Genomic DNA, 18782 nt, shown 5'->3' on the forward strand with positions numbered 1-18782 from the left:
AGATGGCCTGGCTCCTGAGTTCTCACCCACATTCGAGCCCCCAGGAACAGAGAGAGGGAGGCGCAGGCCCAGAGGGGTGAGCTCCTGAAGATCGGTGGGGGGGTTGGTGAGAGTGTCCCCTAGAGGCCCAAAGACAGAAGCAAAATGGCCAGCTGCAGAAAACACGTGTGGTACAAGCTCCAAAACGACAGTTATCTCCGAAGGGACGGATGTGAAGAAGCAGGCTCACCATAGGACAAGGCAGAACCTTCTCTTTCAAGCCTCTTAAAGGTGTTTTATTTGTTTGCTTTTCTTTTTCCCTTTTAAAAACAATAATGGCACATTGAAAAAATCAACTACAGAGAAAGGGCCATGTCTTCGAGTCCATGTTCACATTGTCCCACGCTGTCGCACCAGGATGGGCCGCATACTTCGTCCTGGCTGCGACTGTGGCCTCTTGGAAGGGTACTGGGCCACTCCAGGGCTCGGGTGCTGCTCCTCCTGGATCCACTAGAGGGTGGGAACTCCGGGCCCTCCCAGACTCCTGCTCCTCTGGGGCCCCCAGGACTCTGGCAACCCCTTCCCTTGCTCCAAACCAGAGCCAGGAGCTGGAGATGTTAGGGAACTTATTTTGGTCCCCACAGGGGACTCTTCCGGGGCAAAGCCCTCCCCCGCCCGGCAGGAGATGACACCCCAGCCCAGCCCAGCTCCCACCCTGGGAGGTTGGGGTGTCTCTCCCCAGTCTTGTCTCCAGCCCAAAAGACACCACACCCGTGCCCTGGTTCTCAGGCCCGACCCACCTAGGCCCCTCCTGCCAGGCCCCACAGCGCCCCCAGCAGGAACAGGAGTGACGGATGCTCAGCCCTTCAGCTGACCCTCACCAGGAACAAGAGGGCTCCCCAATCCCCAGGGCCCGGCTCAGAAGGAAGGGGTGGGGGAGAAGGAGTGAGAGGGAGCAGGGTGAGGGGCACAGAGCTGAGGCTGCTAGGTGGGAAGAGAGATGCAACAGGTCTGCCAAGGGGACAGGGGAGGCTCCTCAGGCTCTGCAAAGAAGGGGGTCCTGGGGCGCATATCAATAGGCCTGGGCCGGGGGCTCTGGGGAGAAAGAGGCTCTCGTTCCCCCTCCCATCCTACCTCTGGTTACTGTGGGGGCACAGGCCCAGGTGACAAGACCTCAGGCCCCCCCAGAAAGGGAAACGCCACGCTGCACTCAGCTGGGTCTCAGCCCAGCCCTCGTGGGAGGGTGGCACCCCACCAGTCCAGGCCCTGCCCAGCTCCGGTTCCCAACAGCGACTCCCAAGGGCACCCTTCCATAGGCCAACTGGACAGGCAGCTGGTGGGGGGCCAGACTGACCTAGGGCCCCAGCTCCCCAGCTCCTCCCGCCTGGCCCTGCCCACGCGCCTGGCTCTATTCTTGCTGCTCATTCATTTCCATGTCTGACACCAGGATGTTCTTCTCAGTGGCCTCGGTGGGGCTGGAGCTGCTGCGGCTGTAGCGGGCACCCTCAAAGGCCCCGCGCTCGATGCTCTGGCGCCTCCGGTAAAGGATGAGGGCCGCAGTCAGCAAGGCCAGGAGCAGCAGCACCGCCATCAGCACTACCACCAGGGCCGCTGGGTTCTCTGGAAGCGCTGCCAAGGTGAGTGGGCATGAAAGGTCAGGTGGGCATTCGGCCCGGCAGCGCCTCCTGCCTGCCCACCCGGAGGTATTGCCTTTCACTCACCTGATGGGGAGAAGCTGCTCTGCTCAGCTGTGGGCAAGAGGAGGAGGCCAGTTAAGAACAGCAGTGATCACCGTAATAATCCCTTAAGTAAACGCAGAAAGCACATAGGCCTGGGCCGGGAGGTGTGGGGAGAAAGAGGCTCTCGTTTCCCCTCCCATCCTACCTCTGGTTACTGTGGGGGCACAGGCCCAAGTGACAGGACTTCAGGTTCCCCCAGAAAGGGAAAACGCCACGCTGTACTCAGCTGGGTCTCAGCCCAGCCCTCGTGGGAGGCCCAGATGTCAGCCCCTTCCCTAACTCACCTCATCTTCACTAGCACTCTAGGAGGTCAGGACTTTTTTCTTTTTTTTTTTTTTTTTGAGACAAGTCTCGTTCTGTTGCCCAGGCTGGAGTGCAGTGGTGCGATCTCGGCTCACTGCAGCCTCCGCCTCCAGGGTTCAAGCAATTCACATGCCTCAGCCTCCCAAGTAGCTGGGACTACAGGCATGTGCTACCACGCCTGGCTAATTTTTATACTTTTTGGTAGAGATGGGGTTTCACCATGTTGACCAGGCTGGTCTTGAACTCCTTGACCTCAAGTGACCCGCCCACCTCAGCCTCCCAAAGTGCTGGGATTACAGGCGTTGAGCCACCGCACCAGTCTGGGACTACTATTCTTCCCATTTTACATACGAGGAAACTGAGGCCACAGATTCTGCCCACGGTCACGCCATTGATAAGTGACATGGCCAGGACTTGAACTCTGTCCATGCCCTTGACCATTACAAAGTGACAGGGGGTTGCTGACCCCCTGAGCCTTGTGGTCTAGTTTGGATGATAAGCTTCAGGTCCCGTCCGTCCCACAGACTAATTTATCCTGGGGGGTCCCAGCTGCCCCTAGTCTGGTCTGTTCAGGCCTTCCCATCGGCTGTGTCCCCTGCAAATTGTGTAGCAGCCCCCAGCCCCAGCCCAGGACGCACAGCACGGGGTGGAAGGAGGCTGAGCATGGGCCTGCCCGGCACTCACCACGAGGAAGCTTGCAGACGACACCCATGGTGACGTTGGTGCATGCGCCGGGGCGCCATAGCCCGCTGTTGCTCTGGATCCAGTAGCAGCTGTTGTGGCTCAGCATGCTGGGGCCTAAGCCGGGGGGCCCCCAGTTGGAGTAGTTCACAGCTGTGTTGTCCTGCCAGACCAGGGTGCCTCCTGCGGGAAAGAAGGCACTGAGGGAGCAGGGACAAGGTGGGGCAGGAATAGGTGGCAGAGAGCAGGCCTGTTCTAGAACCAACTCCCCCTCCCCTGACAAGCCCCAGGGCAAGGCTCAGGGCAGAGTGGAGGGCAGCCCCCTATAACCCGAGGCCTGATCTCCCCACCACACACACAGGGCACCCACCTTTAGGGCTGAAGTTCATGCCCAGCCAGGCGCCCCGACTCTGGCCCTCATAGCTCTGCAGGTGCTCCCAGACAAACACGTTCTCCATCTCATCCAGAATAGACAGGACTGCCCCGCCCGCTGGAGGCAAGGAAGGCCCACATCAGGGCGGATGGGTCTCCGGGGCACAGAGCACCCCCAGAGCTGCCCCAGCCCTCTTCTCTGCAGCCTGAGTGGAGGATGGTGTGGAGTCTGTGGATTCATGCGTGTGTGTGCACGTGTGCGAGTGCGTGGGGGGCAGCATATGCACATAGTGTCATGTATGGTCCCTGCATGTGAGAACACGAGGGCGTCTTCTGCAAGTGCTGATGGGGAGAAAGCAGCGTGGGGATGTACTCATGGATCTGAGTGCCCCCGAGAGGAGGTGCCACTGCCTGCCATGTGTGGGCTCTGGCCTGGTCACCCACCTCTCTGGCAGCGCTGTCGCGCCTCCTTGTGGCCCAGCAGCAGCTCCATGTGGAAGGAGTAGCAGTGCTCCCGGAAGGGGATCCACGCGGAGTCTGCCAGCCCCTGGGGACAGCTGCCATGGTAGCTTATTCTTCGGGGAGGAGGGGGCCCTGTGGGGGTACAGGATTAGGAAGTGGCCCAGCACCCTCCCCGGGGCCACCAACACCTTGCCCACACCCCGCCCTGGCAGGTGTTAGCGGCACTCACCACTGCTAACCCCGCACACAGCCCCTTGCAGCTTGGTGTCACAGCTGGTGGTGTGCCAGGCCCCGTCCACATCCACGTAGGTACAGCCCCCCGGCTGCTGGGGCTCCCCGTCCTGCCAGCCCACATAGTTCAGCGGCTCCTCTGAGACCCAGGAGTACCGCCGAGAGCCCTGGGCATGGAGGGCCATGGGGTGGGAGGAAGGGAATAGTCAGAATGGGATGCGGATAAGCCGGGGGGCAGGAAGGGGCAGGGAGGGGAACCCGGGCAAGGCTGGGGCCCAGGGCAAGAGCGTCAGGAGCCCACCTCCTCGCCAGCCAGCCCGATCCAGAGTGGTGTGCGCAGCCCTCGGGCAGCCTGCGTGAGGAAGGCCTGGGTGTAGGGGTCAGGCACGTAGGCCAGGCTGGCATTGCGGCTCTCGCACAGCAGGAGGGCATCGTGCCAGCGCAGGGGCTTCTGAAGCAGCCGGAAGGTGCCGTTGAGGTAGGAGAGCTCAGTGCCCGGGGCGGGGGGCAGCGCTGCTGGGGACGGGCTCAGGGAGGGGTCTACAGGGAAGGGATCAGGGTTCAGGCTGAGCTCTGCTTCCCTCACCCCATTCCCAGGCACAAGGCCAGGAGAGGGCCGGACACCAGGCAAAGACCAGGTCTCCACCAGGCTCGGCGCTTGGCCCAGACCAAGGCTTGGTAGGTGTCAGCCCCCGTTATTATTAATAATACTTGTTTGCTAACAAATGGACAGGGAGGCGAGGGCCTTGACCTCCTCCTACCCAAGGAACCCAGGGCGGAGGCCACCTACGCATGGAGCTAGAGGTGTCTTGGACCTGCACTGTCAAGGTCCTTGATGCCACACATGCCAGCACTTCATGCAGCCCAGCATCTAGCTTCCCCCGACCCAACGAGCCCTCCATACCCCCAAATCTTCCTCCTGAGACCCGTGGGTGCTACTGCCTTTCCATTGTATTGGCACCTTGCCTTTCTGCCCATCTGCTTCCAAAGCAGAGCCCCGCTCTGCCAGGGACCATGCTTCCTTCCTCCTGGCATGGCCCCAGCATCCAGCCCAGTGCCAGGGCCCCGCTGGGGTTTCCCAGGTAACTGGTGACACATACCCGTGCCCTTCTGGCAGATGAACCCATGGGTCTCCTCCGTGCAGCTCCGATCGTCCCAGCGGCCAGTGAAGTGGGCTGAGGGACTGTGCAGGACCACTGCACAGCTGGTCTGAGGGGAGGGAGCTGCTCAGGGGAGCCCCAGCAGCTGCCCCCCTGTGCTACTGCCCCCAAAAGGCTGCAGTGTGAGCAAAGAGGCTGGAAGAAGGGAGACCCCGGGGCAAGGGGAGACACTGGGGCAAAGGCAGCCCCACAGGCTTAGGGCAGCAGGGTGCAGAGGGGAACACGGAGGGCATCCTCACCGGTTTGTTGCCGCTGGGAGCAGGGCTAGGGCCAGAGGGCTCCCCAGGTGCCCAGTTGGCATACATCAGAGGCTCCTGCTCCACCCACTGGAAGTCCCTCTGCGAGGCGTGGAGGCCAATCCAAAGGTCAAAGGTCACATTGGGCAGGCTGGCTGTGATGAACGCTACAGTCCCCAGAAGACAGTTGTGAGTGACTCTGCTATAGCTATTTGTGGGGACAGCGTCAGAGGATACTGGAGGCTCTCCATAGGCTGGCCCTACCTTGCTCTAAGGGGTTTGTGATGGTGACCAGCTGGGCCTCTTGCTGTTCACAGGAGAACTGTGCCTCTGACCACTTCACCCGGCTCTGGGGGTCCTGGCCCTGGACCTGGAAACACTGTGGGGCAGAGGTGGGGATGTAATGGCCAGCCTCACCCTTACATCCACAAACCCAGAAAGGCCACTGTGTGCCCCTCAGCAGCAGGTTCTGGGGGGTCTTCGAGGGCCGGGAGAGAACAGTATCTGAGAACCAGGACAGCTGGCTCTCCTTGGAGCAGCCTCCAGCACCCTCCCAGCTTGGCACTGCAGATTCACACACACCTGCCCACACTCCAGGGGATCTTTAAATGGGAAGATTTCTTTGGGCCATCAAAGGCTATGACAACAGTGCCTGGGCCAAGCACTGGGAAGACGGGGACAAGGATTTGTCTTGCTTTCTGCTAAACACCCTTCCGAGTGTTGTCTGACATCCATTGTCTTGCCCTTTGAACTTACATGATCATCTCTAGGATACCTTTTTTTTTTTTTGAGACGGAGTCTTGCTCTGTCGTCCAGGCTGGAGTGCAGTGGCGCCCTCTCTGCTCACTGCAAGCTCCACCTCCTGGGTTCATGCCATTCTCCTGCCTCAGTCTCCCGAGTAACTGGGACTACAGGCGCCCGCCACCACACTCGGCTAGTTTTTTGTATTTTTAGTAGAGATGGGCTTTCACGGTGTTAGCTAGGGTTGGTGTCGATCTCCTGACCTCGTGATCCATCCCAAAGTGCTGGGATTATGGGCGTGAGCCACCACGCCTGGCCCTAGGACACTTTTATCTTTATTCTTCAATGATCTATTAGCGGCAGCTTCTAACTCTGTAATTTTACATTTCTTTTTTCCCACTTTCGTTAGCTCCGTAAGGTTTCAAAACAAACAAACAAAAAAACCTAGGTAGGAAATCTCTTATCAAGTGAAGACTCTTTCTTAGAAAATGAATGATATCTAATGATTTTCTGCTCAGAGGCAGTGTGATGGAAAATAAAGGGTGTTGGCTGGGCACAGTGGCTCATGCCTGTAATCCCAGCACTTTGGGAGGCCGAGGCGGGCGAATCACCTGAGGTCGGGAGTTTGAGACCAGCCTGACCAACATAGAGAAATCCTGTCTCTACTAAAAATATAAAATTAGCTGGGCGTGGTGGCGCATGCCTGTAATCCCAGCTACTCGTGAGGCTGAGGCAGGAGAATCACTTGAACCCGGGAGGCAGGTTGCAGTGAGCTGAGATCACGCCACTGCACTCCAACCTGGGCAACAAGAGTGAAACTCCATCTCAAAAAAAGAAAAAAAGAAAAGAAAAAAGAAAAGAAAGGGTGTAGGGAAGCTCTGGAGTCATAAAGACAAGGGTGGGATTCAGATAAGGGGGAGATGTCAGATTCCAGCTCTGATAACCTTCTGGCCTCAACTTACTCTACTGTAAAGTGGTAGTACAAAGCCTGTCTTTGGGGGTCATTTTAAGGATTAAAGATAACAGTACATGACACAGTAGGCACTTAACCACTGAGAGCTCTGAGTATTAATAATTAGCTCCAGCACCACCCTTATTGATGCAGATGGCAGATTTGGGGTAAAAAATTGTAAGCCCAGAAATAATGCAGATTTTGAGAGGGTCTGTCACAAGAAGTCTTTCAAGGATTTGGTTTCACAGAAGTAGTTTCAGAGCTATGCTGAGGCCCAACTTAAATAGCAAGTAGAGTTCATCATGCACTTGGAAGCAGCAAGGTCACACCAGTACTAGCAAGAAGTGACAGCTAAAGGGAGAGGGTATTCAGTTCAGTCCAGCCAACACTCAGGATGTCCCTGCCACCCACGTGCAAGTGTATTAAAGGGTATGGCAGGTGCTAGTGGCCCTGCCCTCCAGGAGCTTAAAGCTAGTGGAAAAGGCTGTCCCACAAACCAGGGGTCCCTGGCTTGTTAAGAGGTGAGCAGCGGGCCAAGGGAACATTATGGCCTGAGCTCCGCCTCCTGTCGGAGCAGGGTCATTAGATTCTTTTTTTTTTTTTTTTTTTTTTTGAGGCGGAGTCTCGCTCTGTCGCCCGGACTGGAGTGCAGTGGCCGGATCTCAGCTCACTGCAAGCTCCGCCTCCCGGTTTACGCCATTCTCCTGCCTCAGCCTCCCGAGTAGCTGGGACTACAGGCGCCCGCCACCTCGCCCGGCTAGTTTTTGTATTTTTAGTAGAGACGGGGTTTCACTGTGTTAGCCAGGATGGTCTCGATCTCCTGACCTCGTGATCCGCCCGTCTCGGCCTCCCAAAGTGCTGGGATTACAGGCTTGAGCCACCGCGCCCGGCCTATTTTTTTTTTTTAGACAGAGTCTCGCTTTGTTACCCAGGCTGGAGTGCAGTGGTGCGATCTTGGCTCACTGCAACCTCCACCTCCTGGGTTCAAGCGATTCTCCTGCCTCAGCCTCCTGAGTAGCTGGGATTACGGGCACCCGCCACCACGCCCGGCTAATTTTTGTATTTTTAGTAGACAGGGTTTCACCATGTTGGCCAGGCTGGTTTCAAACTCCTGACCTCAGGAAATCTGCCCACCTAGGCCTCCCCAAGTGCTGGGATTATAGATGTGAGCCCCAGTGCCCAGTCAAGATTCTCATAGGAGTGCGAACCCTACCATGAACTGCACATGCGAGGGATCTAGGTTGCATGCTCCTGATGAGAATCTAATGCCTGATGATCTGAGGTGGAACAGTTTCATCCCAAAACTATCCCTTCCCTCCCCTAGGACATGGAAAAATTGTCTTCCAAGAAACCAGTCCCCAGTGCCAAAAAGGTTGGGGACGGCTGCCATAAATGCTTTACCTCCATCCAAATGCTATAGGTACACAAAGAAGGGCACAGAACTAGTAAAGCCAGATGTGTGAGGGCAGGCAGTGAAAGAGTGAACACCCTAGCATACTTCCAGAGCTTTCCATAGGCCGGGCACAGCGGCGCACAACTGTAACCCCTGCCCTTTGGAAGGCCAAGGCAGGAGGATTGCTTGAGCCCAGAAGTTCAAAACCAGCCCGGACAACATGGCAAAATCCTATCTCTACAAAAAAATAGAAAAATTAGCTGGGCATGGTGACATGAGCCTGTAGTCCCAGCTATTCAGGAGGCTGACGCAGGAGGATCACTTGAGCCCAGGAGGTTGAGGCTACAGTAAGTAAGCCATGATCGTACCACCGTACTCCAGCAGTTTCTGAGACCAAGCAAGACCCTGTCTCAAAAACAAGAACAAATAAACTTTCCACAGGGCAGGAGAGTAACTGGTATCTTGACAATGATGCATTACGAAAGTGACCTATTACATATATAAAATACATTGTTTAAAAAGTGAGTGGAAAAAGAACAAGTTTTTGGAAAAACTTTATAACATGAGAGATGCTCAAAATATGATACAGAGGAAGAAGGGTTGGGTAGGAAATTATATTATTTAGTATGAGCTCAATTCCATGGAAAAAGGCAGGAAGGAGAATAAAAATTTTGACAGTTGTGATCTCTGGATAGTGTTGGGTGAGTTTTGGTTTCTCTTCTGTATTTTCCAAAGTTTTAATAATACACATGCCTTAATTTTTTAAGGTAGAAGAGGTGTAATTTGTTTTTTTGTTTTTGAGACAGATCTGACTCTCTCGCCCAGGCTGGAGTGCAATGGCATGATCTCAGCTCACTGCAACCTCCTCCTCCAGGGTTCAAGTGATTCTCCTGCCTCAGCCTCCCAAGTAGGTGAGATTACAGGCGTCTACCACCATGCCCAGATAATTCTTTTGTATTTTTAGTAGAGACAGGATTTCGCCATGTTGCCCTGGTTGGTCTCGAACTCCTGACCTCAGGTGATCCACCTGCCTCAGCCTCCCAAAGTGCTGAGATTATAGGCATGAGCCACCGTGCCTGGCTGTGTAATGTTCTTTTGAATATTCTGAGGCGGGCAGGAGATCCATGACACTAAGAGGCTAGCTGCCTTCCTCAGTATGACAAGGATTTTTGGATTATATTATTCAGTGTTAACTCATCTAATCTTCACAATTTTTTTTTTTTTTTTTGAGACGGAGTCTCGCTCTGTCGCCCGGGCTGAAGTGCAGTGGCCGGCTTAAAATGTCCTGCAAAGAAGCCATGGCTTGAGATTAATACCTATGACCCTGGCACATAACAAGGAAAATGACAACCTTCTCTTCCTGGTATAAACTCTTTGTCAAACACTAGGAAGGATTTATCAGTCCTAATAAATCAGTCTGCGCATGGAGAAATAACCACTGTGGGGAAGAAACTCACACTATGGAGGGAGTGTTTTGAAAACATGCTTAGAAATGCATCCATAGTGATTAATTTTAGTGCCCCAAGCTTTCCTACCTGCACACTCAAAACACTTGGAAAAAGAATTTTCTAGATGGGGTCTTGTTACATTGCCCAGGCTGGTCTCGAACTCCTGGCTTCAAGTGATCCTCCCAGTGCTCAGCCTCCCAGCCTACTAGTGAATTTTTAAACGAAAATGTTTGTTTAATTGTAGAAGGACTAAAAATGGGGAGAATTATTTAGCAAGTCCAGCCAATGATGGATGAACTTTTTTCACTTCAATCTATTTGTCTTTGCAAGGCATCTTTAACCTATAGCAACCATGAAATGCATGTTTTGAAATAACTTGGATTTCCAACACATTAGACCTGTGAGTCATGAGTCATAAAGTGTCAGACTAAGATTTTCTAAAAGCATGAAGTATATGCAATCACATTGTTCTTATTAAAATTATTTAAACAATAATTTTTTTGTTGAACAACCTTCGACTTTCATGAACTACACAAAATATGGAACCCTTCAGGAATTTGCATAGCATCCTTGTGCAGGGCCATGCTAATCTTTTCTGTACTGTTCCATTTTTCATACACGTGCTGCCAAAATGAGCATATTAAATAATAATTATTATAATTTATCTTTTTTTTTTTTTGAAAGGGTCTCACTCCATTGCCTAGGCTGGTATACAGTGGCATGACCACGGCTCATTGCAGCTTCTACCTCCCGGGTTCAGGGGATCCTCCTACCTCCCACTTCCTGGGTAGCTGGGACTACAGGTGCACACCATCACACCTGGTTAATTTTTCTATTTTTTGTAGAGACGGGGTCTCTCCATGTTGCCCAGACTGGTCTTGAACTCTTGGGCTCAAGTCATCCTCCTGCCTCAGCCTCTCAAATTGCTGGGATTACAGGTGTAAGCGACCTCTCCCAGCCAATTAATCACTTTTGAGTAAGCATAAAAAAAAAGTTTTCATACCACTAGTTAAAAAAAAAAAAAGTTTTTTTTTTGTTGTTGTTTTTTTGGCGTTTTTTTTGAGACAGAGTCACTTTTGTTGCCCAGGCTGGAGTGCAATGGCACGATCTTGACTCACCGCAACTTCCGCCTCCCAGGTTCAAGCGATTCTCCTGCCTCAGCCTCCAAGTAGCTGGGACTACAGGCATGCACCACTACACCCAGCTAATTTTGTATTTTTAGTAGAGATGGGGTTTCTCCATGTTGGTCAGGCTGGCGTTGAAGTCCTGACCTCAGGCGATTCACCCGCCTTGGCCTTCCAAAGTGCTGGGATTACAGGCGTGACCCACCATACCCAGCCAAAAAAATGTTTTAAACTTAAAAGTATTTTTAAATCTTTAGCTAATGTTTTATACTCTTTTGTTCTTATACATATTTTACTATATATAATCTTAGTCATATTAGTACGGAAGTAGGTTTTATTTACACACACATACATATATAAGTTAAATGCACACACAGATATAGTTTGGTTATTTAAGCTCAATATTTTGTTTTACTAGTACGAGTTCATTATCAAAATCTTTGGCAATCAGGCAGGGCGCGGTGGCTTACATCTGTAATCCCAGCACTTTGGGAGGCTGAGGCAGGTGATCACCTGAGTTCAGGGGTTCGAGACTAGCCTGGCCAATATGGTGAAACCCCGTCTCTACTAAAAATATAAAAATTAGCCAGGCATGGTGGCAGGTACCTGTAATCCCAGCTACTCGGGAGGCTGAAGCAGGAGAACTGCTTGAACCCGGGAGGCGGAGGTTGCAGTGAGCCGAGATCGCACCACTGCACTCCACCCTGGGTGACAAGAGTGAAACTGCTTCCCAAAAAGAAAAAATATTTGGCAATCACTGATGTAGAAAACTCACCAAAGTATTTGGACAACCTTGCTTCCCAGAGGATTGGAAGGTGCTACTACACTGAGTCATTTTCCAAGGAGTCTGGCCCTGGTACTGGGGCCAGATGAAAGAGAAGTTGGTGGGTACAGGCAAGAAGCCATGAGTTTGGTGCTGCCAAAAGGCCAGGACTCCTGAGGCTCAGCCTTTCCCTGTTCACATCCTCTCCCCTGACTCCCTTGGGTGCCCCCTTGCCACCTCCTACCTTGTTGAGGAACTGGATCCAGCCAGAGGGGCAGCCCCCCAGGGCTGTAGTTGGCAGGTCTGGGGGCTGCGTTTCTTTGGTGACGTTGCTGCGCTTGCAGATGTAGGGCAAGGCTGTCAGGCACCTCTGGTCCCCCCAGTCCTCTGCGGAAAGGGGAGGGGAGGGCAGTCACTCCCAGGGCAGAGCAGGGCAGGGCATGGCTGGCAGCACACTTAGCCTCATGCCCTGAGAGGAGGCTGGGCAGAGGCTCAGGGCCTGTGTCCAGTTCCGAACTCAAGTCTTCTGGACCATGGAGACAGGCCCACCCCTCCTGGGTCCAGCCTTTATTGGGTTGTGGGAACAAAGAGAATGAGACTAATGACTTCTGCCCAGGCTCGCCCAACATCAACCCTCTGCACAGCTGACTGCGCACTCTGCCCCCACCTTGCCCTCACCTCGGCTGGCTGTCATGTACACGCACTTCTTGTCCTTGCCGACAGGCCGAGGTTTGCCTGGTGCCCAGGAGATGAAGTTTATAATGGAACCATCTGTCCATCTGCAATGGCATGGAGCAGAGGTAACTCCAACACCGGCCTGGGCTGGGCCTCCACTGGATGCAGCAATGAAGGCCGCAGGAATGGGGGCAGGGAAGGGCCAGGTTCTGGGGTTTAGTGGCTGTAGGCTGAGGAGTGGGGCTACTGCGCTCAGGGCAGTCAAAGACCCAAGGACCTGGTGCCTCCAGATAAGGCCCCAGCTGTCCCTGGACACTTGCTGCTCCAGAAAAGAAGCCTGAGGACTCCAGGGCAGGAAGCCCAAGGGCAAAGAGAAGCTCAAATTCTGATTCCCAGGTGCTCCTGGTCCTTCCTGCCTCAAGCCCTGCAATGCATGGTAAGTAGGCACCAAATACAAAGAGGCCCCTGGATCATACACGTTCTGCCCACTTCCCGAGAGGGCCTTAGTCATGATGAATGACCCCAGATGTAATCGGAGCTGCCATTATTTAGTAACTAACATGCTGGATGCTGCATAAGAACTTCACATATGTTATTTCTAATCTTCACAAAAATCTTACCAGGCAGGCCTCATATTCCCATTTTCAGATAAGAAAACCAAGCCAGGAAAGGTTAAGTCGCTTGCTCAAGGCCACACAGCCAACAAGGGGCAGCGCTGGATTCAAATGCAAGTCTGTCTCTGTGCTGTGTGTGTGAACAGCCAGCCCCCTTCCACATCTGCTGCCTGCCTGGGTTCCTACCTGAAGCGCCCATCGCTCTCAGAGGTGTGCAGGCCAATCCACCAGTGCTGCTCCTGGGCCCGGGAGAACTGGAGAAGCCAGGCGGGCAAGTGTGGGTAGGCAGCCCCCTGTCCTCATCCCGGGCCTGCCCTCCCCCAGCCTGCAGCCCCCTGCTCCATCCAATGCCCACCTTCTGCAGGTTGTGGCCCAGGAAGTCTAGCTCCGCCTGGCTGTGCACGGAGGTCAGCTCAGCCTGGAACCATGTGCAGATACGCTGCGCCTGCGCCCACGTGGAGTGGTGCTCAAAGAACTTGTACTCAGCCTCCTGGAAGCGCAGCCATTCCCGTCGGCCTGCAGGAGCAGCGCGGGCGTGGGAGCGGCGGCCAGGCTGAGGCTGCACGCCAGGCCCGGGAGGCTGGCGCGGCAGGGCCCGGGGCAGAGCCAGGTGGCAGCAGGCAAGCCTGCGGGCACACCGGACCCAGGCAGGCACCGCGCCAGGCCCCAAGCTTGCCTCACCTCCCAGACGGAAGCAAACAGGGCTGCGGCTGCCTCCATCCGAGCCGACCCAGTCCCCCTACTCTCGACCGGAACTCCTCATCCCCTCTGTTTCATTCAGGCCGGCCGGGCCTCACCCAGAGTTGACACCCCCCCCCGCCCACGCGATGGGTAGCGACATGGGCTGGGGGGGGCCTCACCTTGAGGGCTGTCGTCGGGCTCCCGCACGTCCGTACCTAGGGGGACAAGGACAAAGACACTGTGGAAAGGAGACCCTCCTTCTAATTCCTGGCCCCGCCACCCTTCGCTCCATCTCGCGTCCCCCAGCGCCACTCCAGCCAACCTCTGGGGGTCTTGCAGATCCAGTCCAGCTGTGTGTCGCACTGCATGGCCACCCACTGTAGGGAGGCCAGGTCCAGCACTGCACAGCCCCGGATGTCATCGTCGTCGTGCCGGCTCCGGTCAAAATTGTGATAAGAGAACTGGAGGAGGCAGGTGGAGGGAAGAGAAATGTGAGGCGCAAGGTGCAGGCCACCCCCCATGCCCAGAACAGGTGAACAAGAGGCCTAGCCCGAGCTGGGATTTCTCACCCGGGGCCGGGTGCCCACTCTCGGACCTGCTTTCTTAAAGCTGGCTCCGACCAGGGGTCCGGCCCCCAGGAAAACCCACCCACCTCCAGGCCCTGCCCCAAACAGGCCCTGCCCACCAATCCCCTCCCACCTCACTGTCCCAATTACCCCAGGCCCCCTCACCCCTAGGCCATCGCTCCAGCGCCAACTCTGACCCCCTCTGGGATCCCGACGGTTCAGGCCCATCCAGAACCAGTGCTGCTCATGGATCTCGGGTTCTGATTCACTTCAGCACAACCCGGGAGTGGGGACGGAAGAGATGGGAAGTGAGAGGGGCAGGGACCCGAATGTGCCTCCTGTCCCTTGCAGCTGTGACCGGGCAGCCCCCAGGGCCTGGGGCCTCTCCATCTGGGCTTCACATTGACCCCCATCGATACACCGTTGAGGCCACTTCGATAAAGTTCTCCCCACAGACAGAGCTGGAGAGAGTTGGACTAAGCTGTCCACTCAGAGGGTAGTGGCCCCTCCCCTTCGTTTGGGTTCCTTTTGGGTGAGGGTGCCCTGCCCAGCAAGATTCTGCAGGCTTTTACTTTACAGAGTTCAGGAAGTTCAGATGAGGAGGTAGCAGGGATCTACCGCTCTGGAGTTAAATAAACCTAGATTCAAGTATCGGTTCACCCACGAACTTGAGCAAATAACCTATCAACTCACAAGGTCGGGGATTGACATCTATGGGTTGTCGCGAGGCTTGAGTGAGGATTATGTTTAGCACAGTGCCTGGTACGTGGTGAGAAGTGATGACCATGAGCTATTGTAATTATGAGTCAAATAATGTCATCTTGATGTTTGCTGAGAGGAGAGATCCCTTCAATGAAGCTATCAGGAAGCCCGGATCCGTCTGGATTTTCCCAGTGCTAGGGGATTCCAGGTGCTGATGCTCAGAGCCCAGGACAGAGACGGTGTCTCAGAGGGATGCCCATGGGCACATCCTCACAGCTGCGGCCTTTCTGCTCCTATCTCTCAGGAAAAACTGTTGATTGAGGAGTGTGGGTCATTGTGGGATGGTGTAAGGTGAGGGGAAACAGTTGCCAGGACCAGCTGGTAGGAGATTTTGCAATGGGGTGGGGGGTACATATGTAAGCTTGTGAGTCTGTTGGGACGTTGCTGGGGGGGTGATGATGAGTAATACACAGTCTCCTATGAGTGTGTGCCTCACACAAGCATGTTCTCCCAAGACGCCAGGGCACCATGGCTACTTGAGTGGGGACAAGATGGTCCTGGCACCAGCAGCAGATACAGGGTGACCCTGGGGTCACCCACACTCTGCCATCCCCACCCCTCGCCCAACGAAACCACAGGTCTGTCAGCCACGCCTGCTCCTACACGTGCACAGGTGCCCTCCTACCACGCCTTGGCCCAGCTCAGTACCCGAAGATCTTGTTGAGCATGTTGGCCACAAAGTGCTCCTCTTCATAGCTGGCCAGGCTCAGTAGCTGGGCCCCCAGCTCCTGGCAGGCCCCCTGGGCCTGGACCCAGCTCTTCTTGTCCTGCAGCCGCTCGGAGCTGAACACCTGCAGGGGCAGAGTCCAGCTGTCAAAGCTGTCCCCACTGGCCCACCCTTCAGGGGGCACCTACTGCCTTTCCCACCATGGCAGAGAAAGGGGCTGGAGCCTCACTGGACAGGGGGCTCAGGCTAGCTAAGGACAATCCTGTTCATCTGCAGATGAGGTCCGGGGACAGTCACCTCCTCGTGAGTGCCCCTGAGCCCCATCCCCTGACCAGCAGGGAGATCCGGGCTCTAATCCCAGTAGAGCCACAGCTTAATGTGAGTAAGTCCCTTCTTCTCCCTAGACTTCAGTTTCTGTGCATAATAAAAGACCTTGGACTCTGCCAGTGGCTCCCAAACCTAGCAGGATTAGAAATACAGATTACCAGGCCCAATCTAGACCTAATGAATCTAAATCTCCATCGTGACAGCCTAGATTTTATTTTTATCAGGTTCCCCAAGCAATTCTGAAGAGCAGCTAGACTGGCCCCAACATTTGGGAACCTCTGAAATCAATGATCTTTGGTTCCCTCAATTCCTCAAATGGTTATTGAGCACCAGGCCTCCAGATTCCATGGACAAGTCTCACCAGAAATCACCTGTTTGCAGGCTGGTGTGTCTCTGGATTGTGGCTGGACCCACTGGGGCCTCCACCCAAACGGTCTCTTTGTTCCTGTCCTCCCCCTGCCCCCTACCCTGCCAACAGGCTGCCCTACCTTATAGCAATACCGGAGTTTGGGGTCCGAGGCCCAGCCCTGGGGACAGGAACCAGTGAGGCTGGGCGTGGGATCTGGCCCAGGCAGCTCCGGCGTCACTGGAGTGCCCAGGCTCTGCCGGCAGATGTAGCGGGCCCGGAACGAGGTACAGTTCTTCACCTCCCACAGCCCCATGGCGCTGCCAGTGGCCAGGGCCACGCAGCCCCCACGGCTGTACCCTGAAGGAGAGGGAAGGGAGACCTAGGCTCTGAGAAGGATTCATAGTCCGGTCCTCCCTCACATCCCAGCAGGGCACCAGCACAACCCTCACAGTAGGAACCAGTTTGGCCACCTCTTCAGAGACATGCTCTCTGGGGTTGGGGCCAGGAGGGAAGAAGGGAATGGAGGCAGAGCCCTGGCTCTGGGTTCACTCACTGTGAGGGCTCAGGCAAGCTGCTTAACCTCGCCGAGCCTGCTTCATCATCTACCTCATCAGGTTATTGAAAGGGTTAGAAAGATAATGAATGTGAAATGGTAATAATAGTAATAACAAGCACTTGTATTGGGCTCAGTATTCTAAACACTTTTTTTAATGAGCCCAGATAGAGAATTTTTTTTCTTTTTTGTGAGCCCAGAGAAGTAATCTAGACACTTTACACACATTATCTCTTTACACCTATTAGCACTTTACACATATTTAAGACTGATGTCATCCCTATGAGAAAAGGATCATTATCCCCATTGGACAGATGAGAAAACTGAGGCTCAGAAGATGCACAGCTAATAGACGGCGGAGTCAGGATCGGAGCCAGGCAGTTTGGTTTCAGAGCTCATGCTCACAGCCACTATACCACACTGCACCAACGATCCATTTATGGGGCTGCCCTAGGGCTCGATGCCGGCAGGGCCAGTCCACCCCCACCTCCCTCCTCACTTCACCAAGGCACATTAAAGAAGGGGCTCACCGGGCTGGTCCCGGTTCCAGTGGGTATACATGACTTCATCCCCACTGAGCCAGCGGAAGGAGCCAGTGCTGTTGAGGTCCTGCAAGGCCGTCCAGAAGTACTCGCCCTCCCAGTTGTAGATGAGGCTGCTGACGAAGGCCTGCTCGAACCTTCGGGAGATGGGCTGGTCAGGGCAGGGATCTCCCCCTATCCCAATCCCCCACCCACAGGCCAGACACCCTGCCCCGGAAGCTCAGGTGCTGCACCTGACCAGTAACTTGCTCAAGAAAGCAGGGACCCTTGGGAGCCCTGCAGCTGACTGATGGAACCCCCCAGCTGCCCCTTCTACTCTCTGCACCCCTTGCCTTGCTGAAAAGAAAGTCGAGAAAATCAGACACAGCCAAGGCCTATCTTTCTCAGGTATCCGGCCCACACCGGTGCCTGCCCGGGCCCTGCTCAGGCCCCGCCCTACACTGGGGTCACTTAACAAGTGAGAGTCATTCTTCTGACAAGATTTAAAAACACCCTGGCACCCACTGAGGTTCAAAGGACTCCAGGTGCCTCTGGGCATGATGGTGAGATGCTACCCCGTTTGCTGGAGGGGCCACATTAGGTCCAGACATGGGCAAGGGCTAGTCAGGGCACCTGCCCCTCCTATACCTGTTGGTGATGGTGACCAGCTGAGAGCCGTGGTCGGTGCACAGGCGGCGGGCCTCACTGTAGGTCACTTGGTCCTCTCCCAGCCAGTAGCAGGATGGGCTGTGCCATGTCCAACCCTGGCTCGAGAGTAGACAGAAGAGGGGTGTCTGTAGGGAGGACAGCTCTCCACCCTCACCCATAAATCCTGCGGTGGGAGATGCATCAGGGACATCACTCAGGGAACGTGCTCAGGACAGAGGGGACTCGTTTGAGTCCTGTGCTGTGTTCTGCACCTCATTTCTCCACACTCCCCCTCCTACCATCACCCACAGCTGTAGAAGCTGGGGTGGAGGCCCAGCCCCAGCGTCACTGATCGGCAGGCCGCCAGCGACCGGCCAGTGACCTGGCTCGGGAAGATGAATGGCCCTTCAGGCTCCTCTCTTGGGCATTTAAACCAAGAGACACAGTGGGGAAATGACTGTTGGCTGGGAAACCACAGCTAAAAGCTGGGGAGAGCTACCAGGATGGGAGGGGATGGGCAGTCCTCGGGAGCCCGGCAGAGCTGGAGTTGGCGCAGGATGCTCCTGGCCTGGGGGTGGCAGGAGGGGCTCAGAGACAAGACCATGGCAGGCAAGGCCGGCAGAAGGCAGAGCAGAAGAGAAGCAGATGCGGTATGTGTGGTGGGGGTCCCATCTGCCAGCAGGGGCTGTGCTAAGACTGGTGATCCTGGGGGATTAACCGTGGACCCTCAACACTCCCCACACAAATTCCAGGCTGGCCTTTGGTGCCAGAGAAGTTGGTAATTCCTCTCTACCCCTCCCTTCACCTCTTCCCGGCCATGACACAGCCCCTGGGC

General features: G+C 55.0%; 1 protein-coding gene and 1 non-coding gene across 2 annotated transcripts in view; both read right to left on the minus strand.

The window, feature by feature from the left end:
- Positions 1-248: 248 nt before the first annotated feature.
- Positions 249-18782, minus strand: part of MRC2 (mannose receptor C type 2) — a 66230-nt gene continuing 47696 nt past the window's right edge. Inside the window, exons 10-30 of the mRNA XM_033184075.1 lie at positions 17948-18063; positions 17309-17457; positions 16365-16582; positions 15531-15673; positions 14286-14388; positions 13877-14015; positions 13734-13769; positions 13229-13389; positions 13060-13127; positions 12263-12363; positions 11829-11971; positions 5428-5542; positions 5167-5330; positions 4868-4976; positions 4069-4307; positions 3766-3934; positions 3519-3668; positions 3073-3192; positions 2706-2885; positions 1701-1727; positions 249-1608 (exon numbers count right to left, since the gene is read on the minus strand). Coding sequence (XP_033039966.1) covers positions 1388-1608; positions 1701-1727; positions 2706-2885; positions 3073-3192; positions 3519-3668; positions 3766-3934; positions 4069-4307; positions 4868-4976; positions 5167-5330; positions 5428-5542; positions 11829-11971; positions 12263-12363; positions 13060-13127; positions 13229-13389; positions 13734-13769; positions 13877-14015; positions 14286-14388; positions 15531-15673; positions 16365-16582; positions 17309-17457; positions 17948-18063 — 2871 coding nt within the window. The 3' untranslated portion in view covers positions 249-1387. The remainder of the gene's footprint in view (positions 1609-1700; positions 1728-2705; positions 2886-3072; positions 3193-3518; positions 3669-3765; positions 3935-4068; positions 4308-4867; positions 4977-5166; positions 5331-5427; positions 5543-11828; positions 11972-12262; positions 12364-13059; positions 13128-13228; positions 13390-13733; positions 13770-13876; positions 14016-14285; positions 14389-15530; positions 15674-16364; positions 16583-17308; positions 17458-17947; positions 18064-18782) is intronic.
- Positions 10231-10336, minus strand: LOC117068044. The gene has a single exon (XR_004430920.1). It is a non-coding gene; the product is annotated as a U6 spliceosomal RNA (small nuclear RNA).

Source organism: Trachypithecus francoisi, unplaced genomic scaffold (genome assembly GCF_009764315.1).
Source record: "Trachypithecus francoisi isolate TF-2019V2 unplaced genomic scaffold, Tfra_2.0 Lachesis_group20, whole genome shotgun sequence".
In the NCBI taxonomy this organism is placed as follows: domain Eukaryota; kingdom Metazoa; phylum Chordata; class Mammalia; order Primates; family Cercopithecidae; genus Trachypithecus; species Trachypithecus francoisi.